General features: G+C 44.3%; 1 protein-coding gene across 1 annotated transcript in view; it reads right to left on the reverse strand.

Moving 5' to 3' along the window:
• DDX31 (DEAD (Asp-Glu-Ala-Asp) box polypeptide 31) overlaps positions 1-22396 on the reverse strand; it is a gene marked incomplete at its 5' end in the record, with an annotated part of 24847 nt that extends 2451 nt beyond the window's left edge. The window contains 15 exon segments of the mRNA XM_009877721.1: positions 2973-3112; positions 5130-5180; positions 11038-11097; positions 13706-13882; positions 14212-14444; positions 15106-15212; positions 15600-15719; positions 16534-16598; positions 18247-18288; positions 19722-19766; positions 20591-20655; positions 20943-21013; positions 21457-21500; positions 21969-22044; positions 22233-22396. Coding sequence (XP_009876023.1) covers positions 2973-3112; positions 5130-5180; positions 11038-11097; positions 13706-13882; positions 14212-14444; positions 15106-15212; positions 15600-15719; positions 16534-16598; positions 18247-18288; positions 19722-19766; positions 20591-20655; positions 20943-21013; positions 21457-21500; positions 21969-22044; positions 22233-22396 — 1460 coding nt within the window.
• Between the last annotated feature and the right edge of the window lie 892 nt (positions 22397-23288).

Raw genomic sequence — 23288 nt, forward strand, 5'->3', positions numbered from 1 at the left:
GGGTGATCACAACTGTGGAGAAGGGAGAGAAATGACTCGTGCCTTCACGGTGATGCGTTTGCCTTTATAAATTAGTTAGGCTGCCGTTAGGAGATAAAGAAATTATCTGATAGCTGTCGAGGCAGGCGCTGCTAGATTGCAGTTGAAGGAACTAAAAGAGACGTAAGGGGGGGGGGAGTGAACCTCACTGATTTTCTTCTGCTTCTTGCCTCCTCCCTTTGAAGAAAAATCTGTTAGTTACGCTCAGAGCCGAGACAGAACATTTTGGAGTCTAACCTTTTAAAACAAAAAAAAAGAGAAAAGAAAAAAAAGAGAAAAGAAAAAAGAAAAAAAAGGAAGAGGAAATGTACAGAAAACACAAGGGTGCATGTGCCTTCACATATGCCTCTACAGTTAGGTAGAGGAAGCCACACAAAGACCGAAAAGAAACTTGTGGAGCGAGGTGTGCAGCTCTCTTGAGCCCCAACGGGAATGACTGAACTCAGCAGAGCCAAAGCGAGATCGTTTTGGCAAAGGCTAACACTGCTTTTCCACAGTGGAAGCCAAGGAGAGGCTTCAGGTACCAGCGAAAATTAATTGCGAGCGATTTCCAGTTTCAAAGGCAGTCATTCCTAATTCCGAAGTGGATTTTCATCCAGGAACAAAGCCATGTCTGCTCTCATTACTTCCGACTCTCAACATTTCTGGACTTACTCCCATGCATGCTGAGGTGGGTGGAGGGGCTCAAGAAAAAACTCTGGGTCAGATCCTCATCTATGGTAAATCAGCAAGGCACTGCTCACTTACACCAGCCGAAGGCTGCGGGGATCCACCTCACGCTTTGTCTTCTAAGAAATACATATTTTATGAAGTATTTACATTTCAATAAACCCAGCGGGAATTTCATTTAAAAAAGAAAAAACAAATTTAAAAAAAATTCACAACACACACTCATCCTCAACAACAAAAAATCCAAGTGATTTAGAAATTAAGCAAAGAATAAAAACCCAAAACCCCGGTAAGTTGTGGGGTCCAAGTCAAAAGCTACAAAGACTCAGGGTAAAGAAACAAAAATTATCAGTGCTTAAGAGGATCGGTGACAGTCCAACACATGCTGTCTTTTGCCCTCACACTGAATTAAATTGTCAGGATTATCACCATAATGCTCTGTTTATGAAGGGTAACGGCAATTTGCGCTGATGGCACTTGCTGCCTTGAGCTTCAAGCTGCCTTCCCGCATCTTCTCCGTAATTCATCAGCTCTTTCCTATCCCATTGCCCCTTCTCACACCGTGCGCTGCCACGTCGCAAGAGCGGAGGACACATGAGTGCAAACAGGCCAAATCGCCCCCCCGTGCCAATCAGACACTCCTTTTCTTCCACGTGAAGACGGGGGTCAAGGAAGGCAACTCTGGTTTTGGCAAGTCCCTCATCTGCAGGGCAGCACGTCTTACGGAAAATGTAAAACGAAACCAAGAAAAGACAATCCCTGGAGTTATTTGGCTCTACTGATTTGAGAAGCGGAGAAGAAAAATTAATATTATTCACATGAACCTCCCTCTGCTCACTCAGCACAGTCTTCTACTGATTCCTCATAGCTCAACAACAGGTCTCCTTAGCAGATAATTACCAGCATAAGTGATGACGCTCCTTAAACTTGTTAAAAAACAACAAAACTGGATGAAACCATTAACATTTAAAGCAAATAAAAGGGGGAGATTTCTCTCTTCTAACACTTCCAAAATATTATAAAATAGAACACCCCGCTTGGAGTTAAAAATTCACAATTATGTGGGATTTCACCTTTAAATGTCAGTGCTGTTTGTTACATGAAAAAAAACCCCTGTCAGCTTAGTCCTCCATGTCTTGCTGGTGTCTGCTTAATAGATAGTTACCTGGGATGATGGATGGCTCTTTGTTAGACCACTAAATGGCTCAGAGCCTAGAATAAGCCTGTATTTACTGCCAACATTTGTTTGTTTCAAGGATGCAAAACCAAATTCGACTCCAAGCAGCTCCACCCGACATAAACACAAGAAATAAAAGAGAACTAATTTGTGCAGGAGTTTACAGGGCTCCGTCAAAACCAGCGCGACACCAAAGGGACTCTCCTCGGCTGACGTTGTGAAGCGCTGAGAGACAGCAGCGCGGGGAGCAAGGGGAGTCACATCCCTGCAGCTGCCTGCCGAGGAGGCTCGGCACCCGGAGTGCTCCTCACTAGCAACGCTGAGCAGCGACATGCGGTTTTTCTCCACAAAAGGACCACTGCACCAGCAGAGCTGCACTAAAACCTCATCGTGTGTCAGCCCTGAGGTAGTCAACTGCACATCGGGCTGGTCCTTACCCAGCCCGAGTCGCTCTCCTGACTCTCTACTCCCAAGTGCAAGCTAGAGCCGGTGTAAGAGGGGCTTTCCCAGCCAGCCTGGAAGCACATCCCGTTTTTGGGCTGCAGGGTCCACCCCCGTTATTGCCTCTCAGGACCATACTGGGCACTGACCACTCATAAAATCCTCTACTATTCCTGTCACAAGGCACTTACACAACACATCTTGGCCAATTACCTGCCAGATATGACCCACAGCTCTCTCGCTATTTCTCCGCCGGATCTCTCCTGAAGAGAAGGCACAATCCCTGACAATATGGTGCTATGCAGGCAGATGGCCAGTGAGCATCTGACAGGTTCATTTGACTTGTGATCTCCGTGTAGCCACGATTTGAACCCAGGGCCAGAGAGGTAATGACGGAGTGCAAAGGATCTCTGACTATCAGCTCCTCTCTGCCCCTCACCGCACACACTCGCTCATGCACAATCTGTCAGGCTGGTGATTTTCACACACTTTCCTTTTCTCCTTTTGCTAGTCTGGGGCCAGCCCTGGATCGCAAGAATTAATAAATTCTTATTAAAACCTGCACAAGACACAGTCCCGCTGAAAGTGCCACGGAAGGTTAATTAGCAAGGATGAGCTGAAACTTTTGTTCGCGTTTCTGACTCACTTAATCTTGTGAGAAGCCAGCAAGCTGACATATTCTGCCTCCGAAGGCGCCAGGACAAGCAGGCTGTTCCCGTGACAGCCAATGCGAGCCGTCCTCCCGATCCGGTGGATGTATTCCGCAGGTGAAGCCGGAGCGTTATACTTCAAAAAAGGGAACATGAGAAGGGAAAGGAGGAATTAACAGAACACAGTGTGTTAATTATAAACGAGACACTCAGCCCACTCATCTGAAACAAAAGGGATCTCAGTAAAACCCACCGCCCTCGGAACTGGTCTGTTTATCAAGAGCCCATCAGGCTCATCCTTGTAACCATCACTCAGCCCGAGCAGTTTTTTGACACGTGAATGTGACACGTTGGCCAACTTTCAGATAATAGGACAGTTTCCCTATCTCAGTGTCTCTCTTTGCCTTTTACATTTTGTTCCTCTACGTCATGTCAGGAACCTGTTTGCTTTCCTTACAAAAAACAAGAAAAAAATCTCATGGAGACCTCAAACCAAACAACGCCCAGGACTGCCCCTAGAGCGTGGGAAGCCGCCTGCTCTGCATTTGGGAGAAAAGCTATAAAATAAAAGATGACAGATTCAAATCTGGACTTGGGATAAACTGCTTTACTTTGATTAAAACAAATCATAGCTGGTTACCGGACAGAAGAAATCTCAGAGAGATGAGGGACCAAGTGCTTTCGGCAGCATCCGACACAGGCAGCAATTGTCTTCCCACGTACAACTACCAGACACTACGAAAACATTGCTTGAAGCTTCCCCTAATACAGCCGTGCCTCTCATTTACTTCGCTGGGAATCAAAACTGCCCAGCCATTTGCAAGCCTGGCTAAAGGGTGACATCTTCCCCTCCCTTTAACCTCCCCCTATTCTTTCCCCCCTCCTCTCTTTCCTGAAAAAATGAACACGCACAGAGATACTGCTCAGAAATGAGCCCTCAGCAGTTTAACTGGAAAAAACCCAACAACCAAAGCCCACTCTAGTGTTTATACCTGTGCCCTCTGGCAAAGTTTCTACTGGCTAGAGGTGTGAGTAAGATGCTGTGAGCAATCTAATTGCTCCCTGCAGGTCCTTGCTCTTGGACACAGCTCTCAGGACAGCTGAGATTTCGCCTTCTGGACACACAGAAGTCTCCCAGGGCTTTAGGTAATTTGCACTGCGTTCTAACACTGGCAACTGTACCTTTGGTTAAATTATATTAATATACAGACTTGGGAATTAAAGAGCTCACTTCCCCAGCTTTCTCTGACTAGCTAGCTGCTACAAAAATCTTTCTTTCTTAAAAAAACAAATCATATTTGTTACCTGAAGGGATAAGGCAGGAATTAAAAAGCTTTGTTGGGGTTCTATGCCCTGTTCTTTTTACCCAGGTGTCACTTGATACAGGAGAATCTCTGGATCAGTTTTTCCTCAATTCAACTAACTTTTTAAAATTATAAATCTTTTATATAAACGAAATCTGCTTCATGCTCAGCTTCCCTTTGAAATGACAGGCTGCTATTTTTAAGGTTCAATCCATCTCCCTTAGTTCCTATTTTATTTTTTTTTTCCCAAAGACAGTATTTCTGTCAACAGCAATGCAGTCGCGTGGTTTTTACTTGTTTGTTTTCAGGTAAAATCTGAACTACGCAGCTCTACCGAAACCTGAATGCTTACAGCTACTCAGCCCCAGCCCCAACCCAGCAAAGCCTCACTTGAAACATTCAGGTCACTGCACAGACACTATCAGGCTACTCAATGTTTAACATTAGGATCACACTTAAATTCCTTGTGGAGCTGCCTCCCCAGCAAGCTCAGAAAAATAGAAACATGAAACTGCAAGAGAGATGGCCAGTGCTTCACAAGAATTGGCCTCCTGTGGGGGTAAACAGAGGGTGTTTCTTCCCAGTCAGTGGAATATCGTTACACGGCTGACAGCACTGGAGTTACTGAAAACAGACTGTCAAACCCAAAGGTAGGATAGGCAACGCTGCTTCCCAGCAAAACCAGGAGTCCCAGCCCTGCAGTCAGGATCACGTGGGTCTCCCACACCTGTAGGCACCAGCACAAAGCCCAACAAAGTGCAGAGAGCGGGTATGGACGGGAAAGGGATTTCATCTGAGCACGGCTGAACTCGATACATACACAGGCACATACATAGATAACAAACCTACCTGCATGATCCACGTAACTTGAGGTAGGTCTAGTCCCCGTGCTGCAACATCCTTTAAAATGAATAAAGAAAATAGTAAAAATGCTTTGAAGGTATCAGCAATGTAAGAACTATTCTGGGATGTCAATTGTGCCAGGAAACAACTGGCTACGCAAGTAGGAATTTCACGCACCTGGTCTGAGGAGAAGATCAGAAATAACACCGAGGGTTTAAAACACAAGGAACATTGTTAACAGATTAATACAATAAAAAACAATCCACTACTATGACCCAAAGCCTGGAGGAGATAAATCCACCTATTTCAGGAGAGTGGTGTGGAACTACAGCATTCTGCTACAGTCCCTTTGCGTTGTATGCGAGAATCAACTGGCTTAACGGCAGCGATACCTTTGGTTCTTCTCTTTGGTTCATTGATGAATACAGATCTGCTTGTAGGCACCTACTACCCAGCCAGGGAGAGAGGCCAAATTAAATCTCTGGAAGGCAACATCATTTCAGAGCACACCTTTCTCCCCAGCAAGCCTAACAACTAAAACCAGGCTGCTTCTGCTGAGAAGGAAAATGGCCGTAATGGCCAAATGGTCAAGGATCCTAGGCCTTGAGTGCAATGTCTACAGATACACTGAGCCCACCTGCAAATAATTAGTTGATTCCTAGGTGATGGTCTGAAGCGAGGAGCAGATGACTTGCAGGTCACCTGGCCCTACAATAAAAGGCCAACAAACAGTTTAGTGGAAGCTGCAGGAAGCTGGAGTACAGCTTGAAGAGAGGGCACTGCAGCTGCCCCTTAGATTTTCACCAGTCTGACTTTGATTTGGAGAAATAAAACACAGCCCCAAAGAAACGAGTCTGAAGCTGCTGTCAGGAGTGTTACTTGATGTGCCGGCTGGTGAGAAAACCCATCAGCTTGGAGAAGGACTTGAATGAGACCCTTTAGTTATCCACAGCCAGTAGAGCTCAAAAAATATACCCTTTCAAAGAGAAAACAGACTTTAAATACTGTTCAAAACAGAGAGAGAGCACAAACATGTTTCCATCTCCCTTCCTGATTTTCTGTTCATTAGTAATGTCCTCACATACTCCTTGGGTTTTACATTCACCACGCGCAATAGCAGAGCAGGTGTGCAGATTTAACTCTGTTAGGAAATGTTTTGGAACACATGTATCTTTTAGCTAGTTGCAAAATAGAATATATTAAGAACGTAAGCAGGAGCTTAATGTACTAAAAATGTGTCAGCCACCCACTGAAGTGTTTTCATGCAACTCCCACACACGTTAAAAGACTAGGAAGCTGATGTTTTGGCAGCAAAGGCCTTCCCATAAGCACTAGCCAGGTTGTTTTGTGGCTCCAACTGCAGTAAAAGAGGAGACACTTTCCACAGCGCCCACTCTGAAATAACACACACTTTCGCTCCAACACGCTCATTAAGAAACGACTTGTTCCCAGAGTCAGAATGAACAGATGTACAAAAAGCCATTTAAAGGAGGTTGGAGAAAATAAATCAAGAGAAGTCAGGGAACGTGTACAGCAGTTACCAGGATAACAAGATTATAAACTCTGCAGCACGATCAGACAGGAGTGCCGACGCCTGATTCCGACCTGGCTGGCTCTGTTACGCTCCCACACTGACAAGTCTCTGGTGCTTTCCTGTGCTGTGCTCTTTCTCACCCTCACCAGATTAGGGAAGACTGTACTTGAGAAGGCTCTGACCTTGGGACAGCGTGAGCTTACTCCAAACGAACGGCTCACCAAGCTGTCCCTGCGGTCAGGAGCAGGCACCTCCAACACAAGAAGGAGAAGGAGGTGGCAGGGGCAGGAGCCATCCCCCTCATCCATCAGGGCTCTTTCCTCTTCTAAGACACCTTCTCTCAATGCTTCAGGCTGGGAAACTACTGCTGTGGGCAGCATTATTCTCACGTGTGTTTGCCAAAGCAAGCAGGAAAGTAGAAAAGGTTAACTGAAAACCTAATGAAGAGCCAAGGACAGCATTTTAGGAGGAGGCTCTCTCCCATCATCAGCCTTGTATTCACTGCTGCTTTCACAATGCCACCAACTCCACCCAGCTGTTACTGACACACAGCAGCAGCTATTCTCCTGGGGTTTAACTTGGCTTTCTTTCACAAGTGTCCTGGGATTTACTGGTAATTGGAGTGTTTTGCAAACTCTCAAAGATTCCTCAGTATCTGTCCACCTGCGTCTCCTGTAGCTCCTTTTCCTCAAAGACCCAAGTAGACAGCAGCAAGGTAGAATTAGGAGAAAAAGTTTGAGTTGATTTGCTTTCCTCTGCTGGCAGAATCCATGAACCTCCTGCTTCTCAGACCTTTAGAAAAATATTTGTGGGTCACCTTACCAGAAGAGGGAATGTAGCTCAAGCAACAATTATCCAGATTTACTAGCACTACATTTATTCCACGCACAGAAGCACTAACTTGCTGCCAGTGCTCTTTCAAGAAGCCCAACAGATTTCCAGTGTAATACTCCCTCTTCTTTTCCACTGCCAGACAGCATTCCCTTTTCCATGCCTGACCTCACACTATTGTTCCTTATTAACAGGGAAATTAAGAATATGACACTTCAGCAGGTCACTGCTGACTCCTTTCAGTGGGCAATGGAAGGGAGAATTAAGCACCCATCTCACAGGAGCAAGGAGAAATAATTTACACCAGTGCAAATTATAAAGAGAATCCAGATGCCAAGCAAACATCATCATCTGATCCCTGATCCCACCTGCAAGCCACAAAATCCTCAGAAATGCCAAAATTTCTGCTTCTAACAACTCACGTTACCAGCCCGTGGTGGTGAGGGGGTACAGAGGGGTGGGTGCAAGGGAACAGGGAGCAAAACAGCCACATCAAAATCGAGACGTATCGCTGCCGAAGATCAGAACCGGCACGACCACAGAAGTTTTGCAAAGGCCTTGGTTTGCTCCGTCCCTTTCACACAATCTAATTAGGGCAAAGGAAATTGCTAAAGTTGCTTTTGAAAGACACTCAATGGTGAGGTCTTGAAGGCCCTGAGCTTGACAATTGGCTGCCTACATGAGGCCTAGAAGTACAGATGGAAGGCAGCTTGCTCAGGTGCCAGGCTGTCAGTTGGATTAAAATGACTCATTTATTTACCAAAGAACCTCACAAAGTGCTTTAGCTAACAGGCAGAGAGGGCCTAACGGCTCTCCAAGCTGGGGAAGAAGCTCTCGCGCCTTCCCGGCCTGCCAAAAGTCATTACTGCCGAGTGTGGAAAGCCATCAGCAGGGTAGAGACCCCCGTCGGCAGGGTGACAGATTGGGCTGCGTAATCAGAGGAGGAAGGAGAGAGCACAGAAGCTGTCAGAGGCGAAAGCTCTTGGCTGGGGCCGCCAGAAAACTGGCAAGATGAGTTAGCGTGACTGAGTAAACAGCAAACAATCTCCAAATGATCTTTCCTCTCTCCCTGGAAGAGATGAACTTGTTTAAAAGGCACATCCCAAAGGAAGCTGCAAAGAACTTCAGTGAAGGAGAGAGAAATAAATCTGGATGAGACCCTCTGAGATACACAGCCCTTCTTTATTTTCTTGTCTGCCAGCTTATATTGTCTGGCAAAAATATTTTATGGAATATATTAATATACATATGACATACAGCAAATTAATAAAAGGAACAGCAGGTCCCATTGCTTACTAGAGCGGAAAGATGGGTGGAGAACATGGCATAAGGGACGAGGGAAGGACAGGAATGTTATTTGTGTTGCCCTTTTGTGAGCCGGGTTTCAAAATTTCGTGGGCACAAAACGTGATTTCGCAGTGAAAAAGAACAGAACCATCTCCCTGCAAACCATTTTTGCTGATATGAAGAAAAGCATCAGAAAAAGTGCTGCCCTCGGAGGCAGGAGGCGGTCACAGAGCCTGGCTGCCCTTTGGACATCTGCGTTGGGGAGGCACCTGTAATGTGGGACTGGTGCAAAGTGTATCTCTATATTAAGGTGTCCATATGGTCCCCATTACTGTGGTAACAGGCCACCTCCTGGTTTCAATGCATTTGTCCTCCCAACATCTCTGTAAGATAGAACAGTGCTACTATCTCCATTTTACAGATGGGGAGCTGAAGCACGGAGAGATTTTGGACTTAGACACAGAATGCAGGCGCCTCACGTGCTAACCGTGCGCCAGCCGAGCCGTGTAACTGCAGGGATGTGCATCCCTGCCTGCAGTAAATGCAGAGTAGCTTAGATTGAAGAGGGTTATGATAAATGCGTTTCCTTACGTTACCCTCTTCACGGCAATCCAGGCTGATCCACATTACAGCCCCTTTACGGCAGGTCAGGAGCAAACACACAACCACCGCCGCTCAGCTGACATGTGGCTACTCGCCCTGTCACCACAATTCCGCATCCACTTGTACCGAGTCTGTGGCAGGGCAGGAAATCAAACCACATCTCCAGTGTCTCAAGAGAGAGATCTCAACCACTGGGATTTCTTTACCCAACTTGCTCTTCTTTCTACCTTGCAACGGCTGTACATTTTTTGGCAGGTTTTTCCTGCCGCAGGCTGCATTTCCCCTTCGAACGGTCTTCACCCAGGAACTGATATCCCAGTGACTGCAATGATTTTGCTTTCTCTTTGTCTAAAATTGGGCATTCACTGTCTTTCCAAACTCATTAAACTGAAATTTCAGTAATAAGACACATCCCTGAAATTTCTGTTCTAGACAGCATGTGCTTGAAGGATTACAAAAGTTCAGTAATTTATTATTTAGAATTTACCAAACATTTTTATCTTCAAAACAATCTACACCACCAAATGATTTAACCTTCACTATCCTCCTTGGTTGAGACACTTAAGTATTACCTCTGTATACAGGGAAACCAAGTCATAGTCACACTTCTGCACCACAAAGATGCGTTTTGACCTTGATCAAATCACTGACAGGTTGTACACGCAAACAGGACCAAGATTAGCACGTACAAGCACAGTTTTACGGGTGACACAATATATAACTTGGCAATGTTAAACCAAACATTGCTATACGGCAGTCCTAGTTGGAATTGCAGGCATAAAAGCAAGTCAAAATTTGGCCCCCGCTCTCTGAAAAAAATTGCAACTAGTTTCCTTTAAGAATGATGTGCTGCAAGAACAGGAGTCATTTCAGAGCTGGAGAGGGTTTCTCGGCTCTAATTACTCCCGATCGCTGTAATTTACAGGTTTGCGGTGGGTAGAAATCGCCAAGATTCACACATTTTCAGATCAACAGCTGCCACTATTAGAGAGCAAATCGTGCAGCCTTCTGCACCACTGCAGCAGGCTAGCTGTGGCACCGACAGGTCAGAAACCAGAAATGGAAGGTGCCACCATAAAACAAGGGTGCCAGCAAACCTCAGAAGAGGACAAGAATTTCTCCCTCAGCACCCTTGAAGGAAGCTTGAAGGGCAAAGCATGGAGAGCAGCAGAGCACGTGCATTTCCAGTGACACCATCCTCTGTCTGGGTTTCCCTTCCAACCCTGCAGGTTTTTGTTTTTAACCTTGGGGTAGTCATTAAGGTGGGAAATGTCACATCACATCCGATTTACCTGGCAGTGATGGGGCATACTACAAATTAGGATTACGTTCTACCGACTGCATGTAGAGGGCAAAGTTCCAGCTTCAAATGAACAGATTTTTCCAGACATAAGACCACGTCAAATACTTAGAGGCCTCTTGTGTAAGATACACTTTTTCTGCACGTGGTACCTCACAGCAAAGGATCACACAGAGAATAGTTCGCAAAGAGGGCACCAGTCCTTATTTAACATGGGAGATGCAGAAAAAGGAGATGACTTTCCTCAAGGTCAGACAGCGGGCTGGAATCAGAGCTCAGTGCCAAATCCCCTGTTCTACCATTACATGTCAGACAGGGCCCATTAGCGTGGAGCTGCAAAGGGATTCTACGCTACTTACAGTGCAAAGCAAGACGCCAGTCTTGGATTTTAGGAACTCTTGGAAGACCTCTGTTCTTTCCTAGAGGATTGAAACAGGAAAATGAAGAGTGCTTATGCCTATCACAATCAAACAGAAAGCAAATTAGCTACTGTAACAATTTAACAACTAGACCTCGTTCACAGTTTCAAAAGCAAAGGAACTGACTTCACAAGTTTCAGTCAGGCTCTTCCCGCCAATGGAAGATGATCTGTGGCACCGAGGTGTGGTCCCAGGCAGGGGCAAGCCTGACTGCATTTGGTCAAACCAAAGCAGCCAACCTGTCCACAGTTTCCACAGACGCACGGCCTGTGTATGTCAAAAGGCAGTAACTGTTTTACATGGAGAGGGGATCCACAAAGCATTTGACAGCAGCAACAGCAGCCCGGGCATGCTCTATGGGCAACCCAGGCTTCTGTGGATACAAGAAAAAGCTGGACATCTTAACTGCTGTGCATCCAGTCACACAATGGGCAGGATAAGCCCATTTTGTTGACACAGCAATACAGTCACAGCACAAGAGATCAGCCTCATCACGTGCCCAATGGGCCACGCAGAGAGTCACCGGACTGACTGCGTAATTATTAAATATCAGGGATGCTCAGGTGCACATTTGCTCACATGAACTGTTGAGGGATAAGTCTTCAGAGTAACAGGGCAGGAGGGATGAGACCTTGGCCAGAAAGCCCTGTCCAAGAGGACAAAGCAGCAGGTCTGCAGGCAGCTGCCACAAAGCTCCCAGGGCACCCTCCCATGGCCTTGCCACAAGAAAGTGCCTCACACTGGCCACCAGTGGGGCTGCTGACACTGCAACAGGTTGTTCCTTCCCATGAGTGTCAGAAGCAGATGCTCCCCAGCCTTGTCCTCCTTGCTAGTCTGCATGAGCAGAATTCCCACAGCCCCCACTTCTAACACAAGCTCAGGCTCCAGGCAGGGCTGTCCACTGCCCCCAATCCCAAATTGCCCCGTCACCACCCTGTGAGCTGTTGAGCCCCACAACCGCAGGAACCCACCAGTATAGCTCCTCACTTACCTTCCAAAGCCGCCTGCTTTGTCAGTCCCCAAACCTCCCTAAGCACACTCCAGTTAATTTAACTAAAGTACTTTGGGGTGTACTTTTTTCTTGATAAAAGCAACAGAAACTGAATCTCAAGCCCATATTACGTCACAACGATATTTGGTATCACACAAGACAACATCTGAGCTCTGGTGACCCAAGTCCTCAGCAGCATTTGGTCTTTGCCCGTAACCACTTACCCACCCACAGTCCTTCTCCCGAGCTGTAGGAAACAACTGCACACTCACGCTCCCTTGATCCCATTCCTTTTACTCTTTTCCTTTTTAGAGTTCAGGCTGTCTCTGGCCCCAGAAATACCATACCCATTTCCCTCCTATCCCTTTTGCTTCCTCCTTCCAAAATTTTCATGTTTCCATGTTCCAAGCCTTCCTTCTCAGAGTTGAAGTGAATAATCTGTTTTGCTGATGATACAGAAGAAACCTTACACACTTGACTCCCAGCTAGAGGTACTGTTTAGGAAAGATGGGAAACTTGGGCCTTGCTGACACACTGAACCCTCTGCTGACAAAAATTAAAGAAGAGAGCACGCTGTATCTTGTTGACAATGACAGCAGCCGTGCTCAGCAGTACCATATGGGATCCACAATTTAGCTCCATTAATGCTCTTAATTTGAAGACATCAAGCACTAATTACACACTGGGTACTAAAAAGGCAAAACCCTTCCCCTGGTGCCAGCTACTTAGTGGTGTTCTGTTGGCTTAACAGCTGGTCAGGGTAGAGTTGGGCCAGACCAGGCCTGCTCACTCGCTCAGGCAAGCAGGCTGAGGAAAGGCCAGACTGCAGGGACAGCAAAGCACATGTTTCTGGTCTCCACAGGATGGGAATGAGCGAGAAAAACAATGGCTCTTCACCTCTTGCTTCATCAGAAGAGCTCTATTCATTTACCATCGCTGCTGCACAGCTCAGTGTAGAGCAGCCACTCTCTCCATCACAGACCAAGGGCAGGATCAGGGGCTGAACTTTCAAGGGAGGTGCCTCAGCTATCGAGAGAAATGCTGCAGTGACAGTTCATTTGACATTCTTCTCCAGGCCTCTCAGCCCTATGTTTCAAGCTCCAATTTCATCATCCAGGCCTATCCGGCTAAAACCTAAACCTCTCCTTCTGGGGTAATCACTGTTAAATTTTCCCATCCCAGGGAAAAGAGCAGTCTCTCGAGACACTTTTCTTCAAAACCAAAGCCAATGTAATGGGGGCAGCTCACTGGACAGTAAGGTTTTGGGACTTGGATGAGATTTTCCTTTGGCACTAAAAGCTTGTCTTGGCTGCATGAGAGACAATCATGGATACATAAATGGTTTAAGTGCATCCACTGGGAATACAGAACGGCTGCCTCAGCCTTCTGAAATAACACCTCTTGCCTCTTCAGCTGTGTTTTTCAGATATAGCTACCACGGTACTTTCCAGAAGTGGGACAATATTCATATTCTCATTAGCAGATGGAAGAGTGAGGCCCCTAGAGGTGAAATGACTCTCTGTCCTCTCTTCTGCCCTCCTCCCCAAAATAACCACATAATAAATCATAGAGAATAAGGAAGAAAATTGTGTATCCTGACATTCTGAGAATGCTTACTTCCTGTTCCATGTTGCCATGCAGTCGTAGAAACTGTAAGCAAGCAGAGGAGACAGATGAATGTTGAGGTTGCTCTGACTCTGGCCCTCCTGAAAGGACCTTTAGAAGCAGCTCATAGTAGAATTCCACTTGTTCACAGCTGGAGAAAAAGATGATCATCTTGTGGTGTTTTTCAAACTGCAAGATAAACAAGAAAATTGCTCGTGACCATTTTCACAGGCTTTTCCCAATTCCCTGGCCACTATAAGATCTAGGTGGCTCCCACTTCCAGAGATATGATTATCCAGGAAAGGATTACGGAGTTTGACATCAAATACCGAGCCCACAAAAGAAGTACAAATACACGTTGCACACCTGAAAGACACAACAGCACCTCAGCTCTCCTGTGGATCCCTGTACAGCAGATGCACTTCAAAGCCTGACATCTAATCCACGCTATCCTTGACACAGTAACCAAGTAGTTGAAAAGGGCAAAGGGCTACTTAGCAATATAAATGCAGTCTCACCTTGCATTTCTCAAGGATAAAAGCTGCTAACGTGACGAGCTTCAGTTTGCTGGGCACCATCATGACGTACTGCTTGAGCTTCTCTGGAACAGCAAAGTCTTCCTGGTCCATGCAGTTCAATGAACTACTGGCTTGTCTATCTTGTGATGCTGGTTTGAGCGCTTTCTGGATTTCATCTGCTATGGAAATGCTGACGGGATCATTCAGACTGATATCGGCCAGCCGTGTAACTCCTAAATCATGGAAAAGAAAAACTACATGAGGTCTAGTCTGGAGTGCTGCTGGGGAGGGTAATGATATATTCACATAAAAAGGCCAAGTAACGCCAAGTCCAGTGAAAAGCAGCGAAGGGCAAGGAACTAATGAGCCGTGCCTCAGACACTGACACAACACCTCCACAAACTTCAGACTCTTCAGGGGTTAGCCAGGCTTAGATGCTGCAAACTTCTCCAAAAGCATCACAAAACGCTACTTAGGCCAACTGTGCCATTTAACATTACATAAATGCCTTGACCAGCACACGAGTGGACAAAACCCCAGATTTTCACTCTTAATAAGAACGCAGAGCCATGAGACCAGGCTCAATTCCTGCCTCCGCAACTGACTCCTTGTACAACCCTGAGTAAATCCTGTCGCTAGCTTTTTGCCTTAATTCTGTGTCTGTGAAGCAAGCAAACCAAGCAGTGCTTCTCAGGTTCATGGTGACTTTGCTCTGGAACTTGCGAGACACGTGTAAGGACCATTTAAGTATATACACCGACACAAGTTTGAATAACAGAGGACAGGTTATCACAAGCCCGAAGGAGTCAATAGGCTTTATTTCACTTCTGCAAAAGGCTTCAGATTGGGTTGAAATACTCAGCTAAAAAAGACACCAATCCATCTAAAACCTACCTTCTGTGAGGGTGGCTGAGAGCAGGACATTCTGACGTGTCTCTCTCTCGGCATTTAAAGCATTGAGTATCGCAGCTACATCCTTCTCAAAGCCCAGGTCCAGGATCCTACAGAAACAGCAGAGGTGATGAAAGATGCTGCAGGAAGGAATGAGCAGAAAGTCTTAATGCTACATGAGCCAGTTAAGAATAGGGGAAATGCTAGAGCTGAGTAGGTCTTTGGCCCAACTAGCTTTATGTTCCATCTTCAAATTTTGCCGGGGTCAGACAGGTCCGATGACACTGAGAGAATCTCTGCAATGAATAACTGTAGAACAATCTGTCCTAAACAGATATTTCTTCCTAATCACAGGCATCTGTGCTTGGCTGAGGCCACCAAGCATGAATAGTTTAAGACCATGTGTGTGCTCTATCTAATTTTTAAAAAATATTTAGTGAATTACAATGCAGGGGATATAGTATTTTTTTTCTTTATGTAAACACTTCTAAGTTTACCTGTCTGCTTCATCAATAATCAGCCACTGCGTGCGACGGAAATGAATACATTCTGTGGACTTGATGTGATCAACTAGACGACCAGGAGTTGAAATGAGGATATTTATTCCTTTACGTAATCTGTTTAAATTAAAAAAAAACAACAACATAAAACACAATCACCACAACAAAAAAAAAAATCCACATCAGAAAAAAGAAAGGAAAAAAAGAAACAAAAATGTACAGATTAGCAGTAACTCTGGAATAGGAACCCAGAGTGAGAAACCGGAACTTTTAGCAGAAAAATTCATGGCCACAGCAAGAGTAGCAGGGTCAGTACTTTCTCACTGATTACTTGCACAGCTAAATTTTAGCTTTGATCATCAGTGCTCAGAGGCATATTCACTAATAAGGAGAGAATGGAAAGAAATGGTAAAAATATTAAAAATATCTTCTACACTCAAGCTAGGTTTTCTTTTCTAACCAAATACATCAACAGTAAATTTCTTTTTGTGTATGCTTATACAGAGAGAAATGAAAATTCCATTTTTGGATTACCAGCTTACAATTCAATTCTTGAAATGGGAAACAAAAGACATTTTTAACACCAGGAAATCTCTTCTCCAGAAAGCAATTTCCCCCATAACAAACACTGTAGACAGCACTCAGTGGTAAGCAAATACAGGTGTTTGTCAGGAGAGAAAAAAAAATACTGACACAAGAGATCATCTTCTCAGAAGGCTCATCAACATTTCAGAAACAGATCCAACTGGGGAAAGCGAACACTTCCTGCCGACCCAGTCACTGTGTCTGTGTACGATCCAGGGGGATCACAGCTTGATCCAGACTCACAATCCTCTCTCCCAGGAAGAAAAGCACTCCAAAGAAGAGTAACGGATAAAAACATTGTAGAGCAGAAGAACCCAAAATATGATTGAAGGAGTTGGCTTCCTACCTGGCTTTTTCTGATTTTCTCTTTTCTCCCCCCATTAGCACTCCAGGCACAATCCAGGCAAATGGCTACAGAAAGAAAAACTAAGATCAATACAGATTCTTCTTAATAGACGGACCCTAATCCAGAAATGATGTTTCTTGACAAAAAGAGAAAGGACTGGGCTTGACAGCAGTGTGCATCTGATTTGATCTAACACATACAGTCTAACTGCACTCTCTCGCCCACAGCTACATATCAACAGCACCTTGAGCCATAGCCACTAACTTGCTTCCCGTATTGCCTTGGAAGACAGAAATGCAATCATTTTTGCACCGCTTCCCATCACGTAACATTTCTTTCCCTTCTCCCCATGTCACCTAAACGTTCAAAGACAAGCTACAATGCTATTTCTTCATCTTGCCTTTAAGTAATACCTTCCTGTTGCCAAGGAAAATTTAAGAAAAACACACAACTGCCATGTTTGTGTGTATGTACAGAGATCTACACGCACCCAGTCACCACATCTGTGAACATCAAATATCAGTCTCATCGATACTGACAGGAGTTTCTGCCACTTACTTTAGTGAGGACCAGCCCTTCACTGAATCCAGTATTGGCCAATATTTACAGGGGAGATAATCAAAGCCCAGTCCTGCCATCGCCTCACCCAGAAGGCAGCGCAGGACAGAAGCGGCGCACAGCCTGTAAGGACTGCGCAGACGCGTGATGGGTAAATAGGCTTAAGTTTGCATGGGTCACCGCTTGCCAGAAATGCTCCAACAGTAGAGTTCCTAAAAAAGAGTTTCTTTTTAAGATTTAAAAATAAGGCTATGTAACCATGGCAGCTGACATCAGAGTATGCGTGTCAAGAGAAGCTCAACTAGCCCTTTTCTCTCTCACAAATTACATATTCACATTACACCCTCCAGCTGGCCACTGGAAAGTCCAGTCACACCCCAATCTACATCTTCTGCTTTGGGTCACTGTGACAGTTTGCACGGGACTTGATGGTTACTACAGACTACATGTAATGAAGAAAAATTAAATGGGGTCAGTCCAGACTCCATGCTTTGAAGGGCATCAAAAGTGCCCTCATAATAACTTCTCATTACTGTGGAAGAAGACTGAAGTATTTTAAACTTCAGACTGACACAACAAAATCTTACTTGGTAATTTCAGCATTAAAAAAAAGACATGGGAAGCGCCTTATTACTTCAAGGAAAAATAAGGAGCGGGAATATGGATGAGATAAACGATTTAGGTATTTTCTAGCCCCATGGTAAGATACTCTGCCTCAATTAAAAGCAAAGCACTATCATGTAATGAATTTAAAAGCCTTCTAATTTCTCCAGCCATTCAATTGGCAAAGCAGTTCACCAAGTTCCACTCCCCATCTGAAACCCATCTGTCTAGTATTAGTTTCAGTAAAACAGTACTTGTCATTGTGAGAGCTTCCATTCATAACTTAGACCGTAACAATGGCACGTACTTCTCAAAACAAAACATTGTGAAAATCAATTATGCTCGTTTATGAAAACACGTGCAAATAAGGTGCCATAATTAATCACTTAATCGTTCATGTGATAGTTTAAAACATGCCACAGGGAAATCACGCACTTAAAGACATCTTCAGGGACCATGTATCTTGCCAGATGCTGGATTTTGATAAACACCCGTTCAGCATCTTATAGCAAGAGACTCAAGGAATAAGGACACAGAACACTGAATTCTTACCTTAAGTAGTTTCTGCATTGTATCAAAACTTTGGAGGGCAAGCTATGGAAAGCAACAAAAGAAAGTGAGCTCCAAAAAAGTCCCTGAACTACAAAGATGGACTAAGAGCCCCTTTGGCTCAAAAATCTGTATCATCAGAATTCCAAATATATTCTTAATTTTTCTTTTAGAAGCTGCTTATTATCCTCTTGCATAATCCTTCTTTTATTATATTGGGACCTGTTCAAAAACATCTCTATTGGTTCAGCTCCACAAGCCAGCTCTGGGAACAAGAGAGACTTCTGCTGGCTTCTGTGATTGCCCCAGAGAGAAAACAAGCTGAAGCCACCTAAGAATTCACTTCACTGAAAAAGCAAAAAGGAAAATGGCACAGTTTCTGACAGAAAACCACTATGAAAAGGAAGTTCAGTCCAGAGGTTAGTTATCTTCTGGCAGTCAGGGCAGATCACGTTACTCCCTCACCTGACCCATGGAGTGATCACACCCCTGGAACAGAGATGGATACACAAAGCTCACGAACCTCAACGTCTGGTCGGGAGGAAGCATTTCGCTGTTGTGCTTCATGTGCTTCATGCTGCCCAGAAAGGCAACAGTGCCACCCCGACTCATTCGTGGGCTTAGTTATGGGAGTAGAATTATTTTAAATGCCCTGACAACATGTGTTACATGCTATTATTTGACAAGCTCCAAAGGAAGGCCATTGCTTTCAACATAAAGTAAAATACCAACTGTAACTGCAAATTATCTTCATAAGTAATCTCAGTGTCAGCCCTTTAAACAAGCTTACAAACAGTTTCCTACACGCTTAGTATTCATACAGCATCCTAGAGAGGCAGTAAGTTTGCTGCTGTAAAAATTTAAATAGCTTCAGAGCTTTCTCCTTTCACGGAACTGAACTGAGATATTGCACTGCAGGTTGCATAAAATATTGTGCCCCAAACTAGATACTTGCAATCAATTCTCCACAGGGAAGTTATTATCATTTGACATACAAAAAAATCCAAACAAAAAGGTCGATACACTCCTTGAAATCGCCTTTGCAATTGCAAACAATATAAATCAAGTAGAAAACAGTTTAGTCGAGAAATCAACTCTTGGAAGCATCTTCAGCATTCACTTACGGATTTGAAAAAAGGGCTTTAAAAGTGAAACGTCTGTATAAACCTACACATTTACTCCCCTGCTAGGCAAGCTTCTCCCTCCTGTGCACCGAGTTAGAGTTTCTCCAGTCTTCACAATTAATTCCAACTGTATGAGGAAAACTTAGAGATCCCTTTTTTCTCACTTTGGTAGGGCACTGCACAAAAATGACATCATGCACAGAGAGCAAACGCTCCTTCTGTGAGGGCAAGATCTGAGCAAAGGGACAGACGACATTTCCTAAGGCAGTCCCTGGTGGACCCACATCTACACCAAAAGTCAGTGTTTCAACACTCAGATTCAGACAGAATCAGAAAGAAGAAAAGGCCACCTACCTCTCTCGTTGGGACTAATATGAGAGCGTAAGGCCCGTCACTGCGCTGCAAAGAGAAGACAAGAGGTCCACTAAGAAGAACGTAGCACTGATGAACAGAGCACTTCCAAGCACAACTGCTATTGGCCAACAACGTGAACTCTGACAGGTTTTAGTACAAGTCTGTACACAACAATTTGTGGTACTTCCCTCTCCCAGCTTTAAAAACAAAATCATGAGTCTTTCAAATACCAATACTGCATCACCTTCTCCTTCCTGCTTGGAAACCTACCCACAAGTCACACCCAACATTTTATTCCATACGCATGTTGTTCCACTCTTGTATTTCTGAGCTGCAGAAATACTCTCATGTTTTACGCACAGCAACAATCTGTAGGTAGCAGCTGCAGCAAGTAACAATCCAGAGTGGGCTGGAAACATTTCAACCCATAAGGCAAGTCAGGATGATCTCTATAAAATACGCAAGAGCTGGCAGACCTGCAGCAGCAGCGTTTTCTGGTCAACTGATGATCCAAATTGGGAACAATTATCAGATCTCACTCCATGTCCTGCAGACACAGTAGTAATCTTTGTTTTCAGTTCTCCCAGCCTGCAGACCATTGCCTCTTTTGCACTCTACCGTCTCTGAAGGTGAGAATTTAGCCTATTGACAAGTTAGCCCACTGCATTAAATAATGGAAAATGTGTAATGTTGTTCTTGTATCAACAGTACAAGAGAAATGCAAAAGTCACATGCACAAATAAAGGCAAAAAGAGACTGCTTGATCTGTGTGTTAAGAAGAGACAGTGGTGACTACAAGATAAGAGCTGGATTTTACTTTTATTCATCTTAATATCAAAAGCAAGTTTGTTTAATTCTGTTGCACCCACCTGTATTTTGGATTCCATTCCTTGCAAAGACTGTACAAGTGGAATCCCATAGGCAAGAGTTTTACCTTTTTCAAGGAGAGAAAATTGGAAGAGTTTCCATCAAAAATAAAAGCAACAATTACAGCACTCCAGCAAACTAAAGTGCCTTTCATCCTGCTGTTCTGAAACTGAGGTCAGAGTCTGGAAAAGTTTTATTTAAGTAGAAAGTTTCCAGAACGGAAGATCGACAGGCAATTCACCAAAGGGTTAAATTCTAAAGATAGAGAGGTACTGGGAATGGGAGGTTTTGGTTCTGCATTTGGGATCTAGTTTAATATGCCCTAGGGAAGGAGACTGACAATTAAATACTAACCCGAACCAGTCTGGGATCTCACTAGAGCATCTTTGCCTTGCAGGAGCACAGGAATTGTTTGCTTCTGAACACTGTGTAACAAACAAAGTGCCAATGTATTACAGGATAGAATTCTAAGGTTTTAACATGCAATGACTCTCTCAACTTGGTTTACCCCAGATCCTACACATTCACCTCTGCTGTGTAGCTACATCAGTAGAGGTGGTCTCTACGAAAAGCCACTAGACAGGCATCAGAAGGATAAACTGAAAAAAGACGGTTTTATGATTCAAGTACCAAACTTGAAAGTAGGACTTGGAGGTTCTGCGTTCAGCTCTGGTAAGAGGCTTAATGTGTAACTTACAAGTTATTTCTCATCCCAGATTTTGAAAGCAACAAACCCTATGGCAAACGGGACAGCTTAGCAGTTACTTCAGAATCACAGTTCTTCAGAACCACACATACAATGAAAAAATCACGGATGATTTCCTTTAGGACATAGTAAAGTACAAAGGTTTTATATGAATTTTCTTACCTGGTCATGCTACTTATCTTTAGGACAGTGTTTATTGTGGAGATCTAGAGAGATAACAAAGAGCAATAAACAAGTTTCATTGTCAAACTGTTCCCTCTGCTACTTTCTGCAGTCCAATATGGAGCAAAAACCAGAAGACTGATGCTTATTGTCTGCATTACTGGCCGAGGGCAAGTGGGTGTGAATGTTCCTTTGTCCTCAAAATACTTCTTAGTTAATCACGATTACACTATTGCTGGTATATCATGATATATCAGACTTGTTAAAATACTGCATTTCCAAATAGTTTTCTGTGGCTTTTTGGTATTACAACCAGGGAAAGGTGCTGGGACAGTGTCTTGGGGAACAAGGTCAAGACACTGTCCAGCACGTTATAAGAAAATCAGGCAAAGTACTGGCAAGCCTGTCCAAGCCACCATGAACAAAGGTGCTCTCACATTCGTCTCAGCTCTCTAACCTGCTCCCCACCCAAAAAAGCGTGTTTCAAGGCGCACGGCCTTCCGGCCACTCACCAGATGTGGATGGAGGTCCAACTGGCTAAAAGAATCTGTCGTGAAAACGTTTTCTTGCACCTGCTGCACTGCTTTTCTGAGTTAGGAGAAACAAATCAAAACAAAGCACATTGTATGGTTAAAAATCAGACAATAGTATTCTGTCTAAATAGCAATGAAACTACAGGTACCAATCAACTGCTTTGCCCACAGAAGGGCAAGAATTCAAGACACTAAATTTCAAGGTGTTTAAAGGTTTTTTTTCCTTCTGTTTGTCTAAAATACCTGTGAATTTCTGGGATATCAGGGTTGTTTCTAAACAGGCTGGATGTCTTAATGAAAGGTCTACTTTTCTGGCTTTCATTTCCGTTGTCAGTCAACTGCTTCTTAGGAAGAGATTTTTGTGATGAAGGTCCCTTCTTCCCGCTGTCAGCTTCTGTAGCACATTTCTGGAAGGTGTTTATTGATGGCTTACATTTACGTTTCAAAGGTGGATTTCCATGTGGTGACTGGAGCCTTCTTTTCAGAGCACTAGACTGCTTTAACATTAACAAACAAACCAGAGAGCAAGAATTCATTAATGACTGAGAATTAACAACATGACATCACGCTGAGCACAACCATCAGCCCGCAGACTGACCCCTAATTTGTAGAATCCCTTACTCTATGACTAGCTAAACTAATTTTGACTTTTGCAGCTACACAGTTTCTACTGCAAGAGATTCACCACCCTAACGGAGACCTCTGAACTCGACAGAAATGCAAAGAGAAATCTCAAGTCATATATAGTACTCATCTCTAAAGGGTTTCACCAGTAACGGAGCAGAACACACATCTCTCTCAAACGCACTCTAAATCTCCTGATTACATTAAAGCCATCCCTGTAGGCTTCCTTCTTCCTGTGGGCAGGAGGTACAGCCTGTTCCTCACTTACGTTCTGCCCTTTTTCAGCATTTCTGAGCTCTCTATTTCTCTATGGGAGCAATGATGGTGCTGCTACCCCAGGTCAAAGCACCTCTCACAACCACAGCAAACCCTGGCAAACCTTGAATTCTCAAGGACGTCTGCACAGTATTTTGAGAACGGTTTAAAAATTAAGAATCATAGAATGGTCTAGGCTGGAAGAATAACTGAAACAACCCAGAATGGCTGTAACAATAACTTAAAAAAGGAAAACGTCTACCTCACCCGTTCTTGTTCGTCTTCCCTCAAAGTTATGGGAATAAAGCACCCATTCTCGTACCGTTCCCACAATTAGAAGATCATTCTAAAGCAGAAGGCCACTTCCCCTCCCCGGCAGCCCTTTCTCAGCATCTCCGAGGGAGGCAGAGGCCTGGAATC

The sequence above is a fragment of the Apaloderma vittatum genome, unplaced genomic scaffold, assembly GCF_000703405.1.
Source record: "Apaloderma vittatum isolate BGI_N311 unplaced genomic scaffold, ASM70340v1 scaffold21461, whole genome shotgun sequence".
In the NCBI taxonomy this organism is placed as follows: Eukaryota; Metazoa; Chordata; class Aves; order Trogoniformes; family Trogonidae; genus Apaloderma; species Apaloderma vittatum.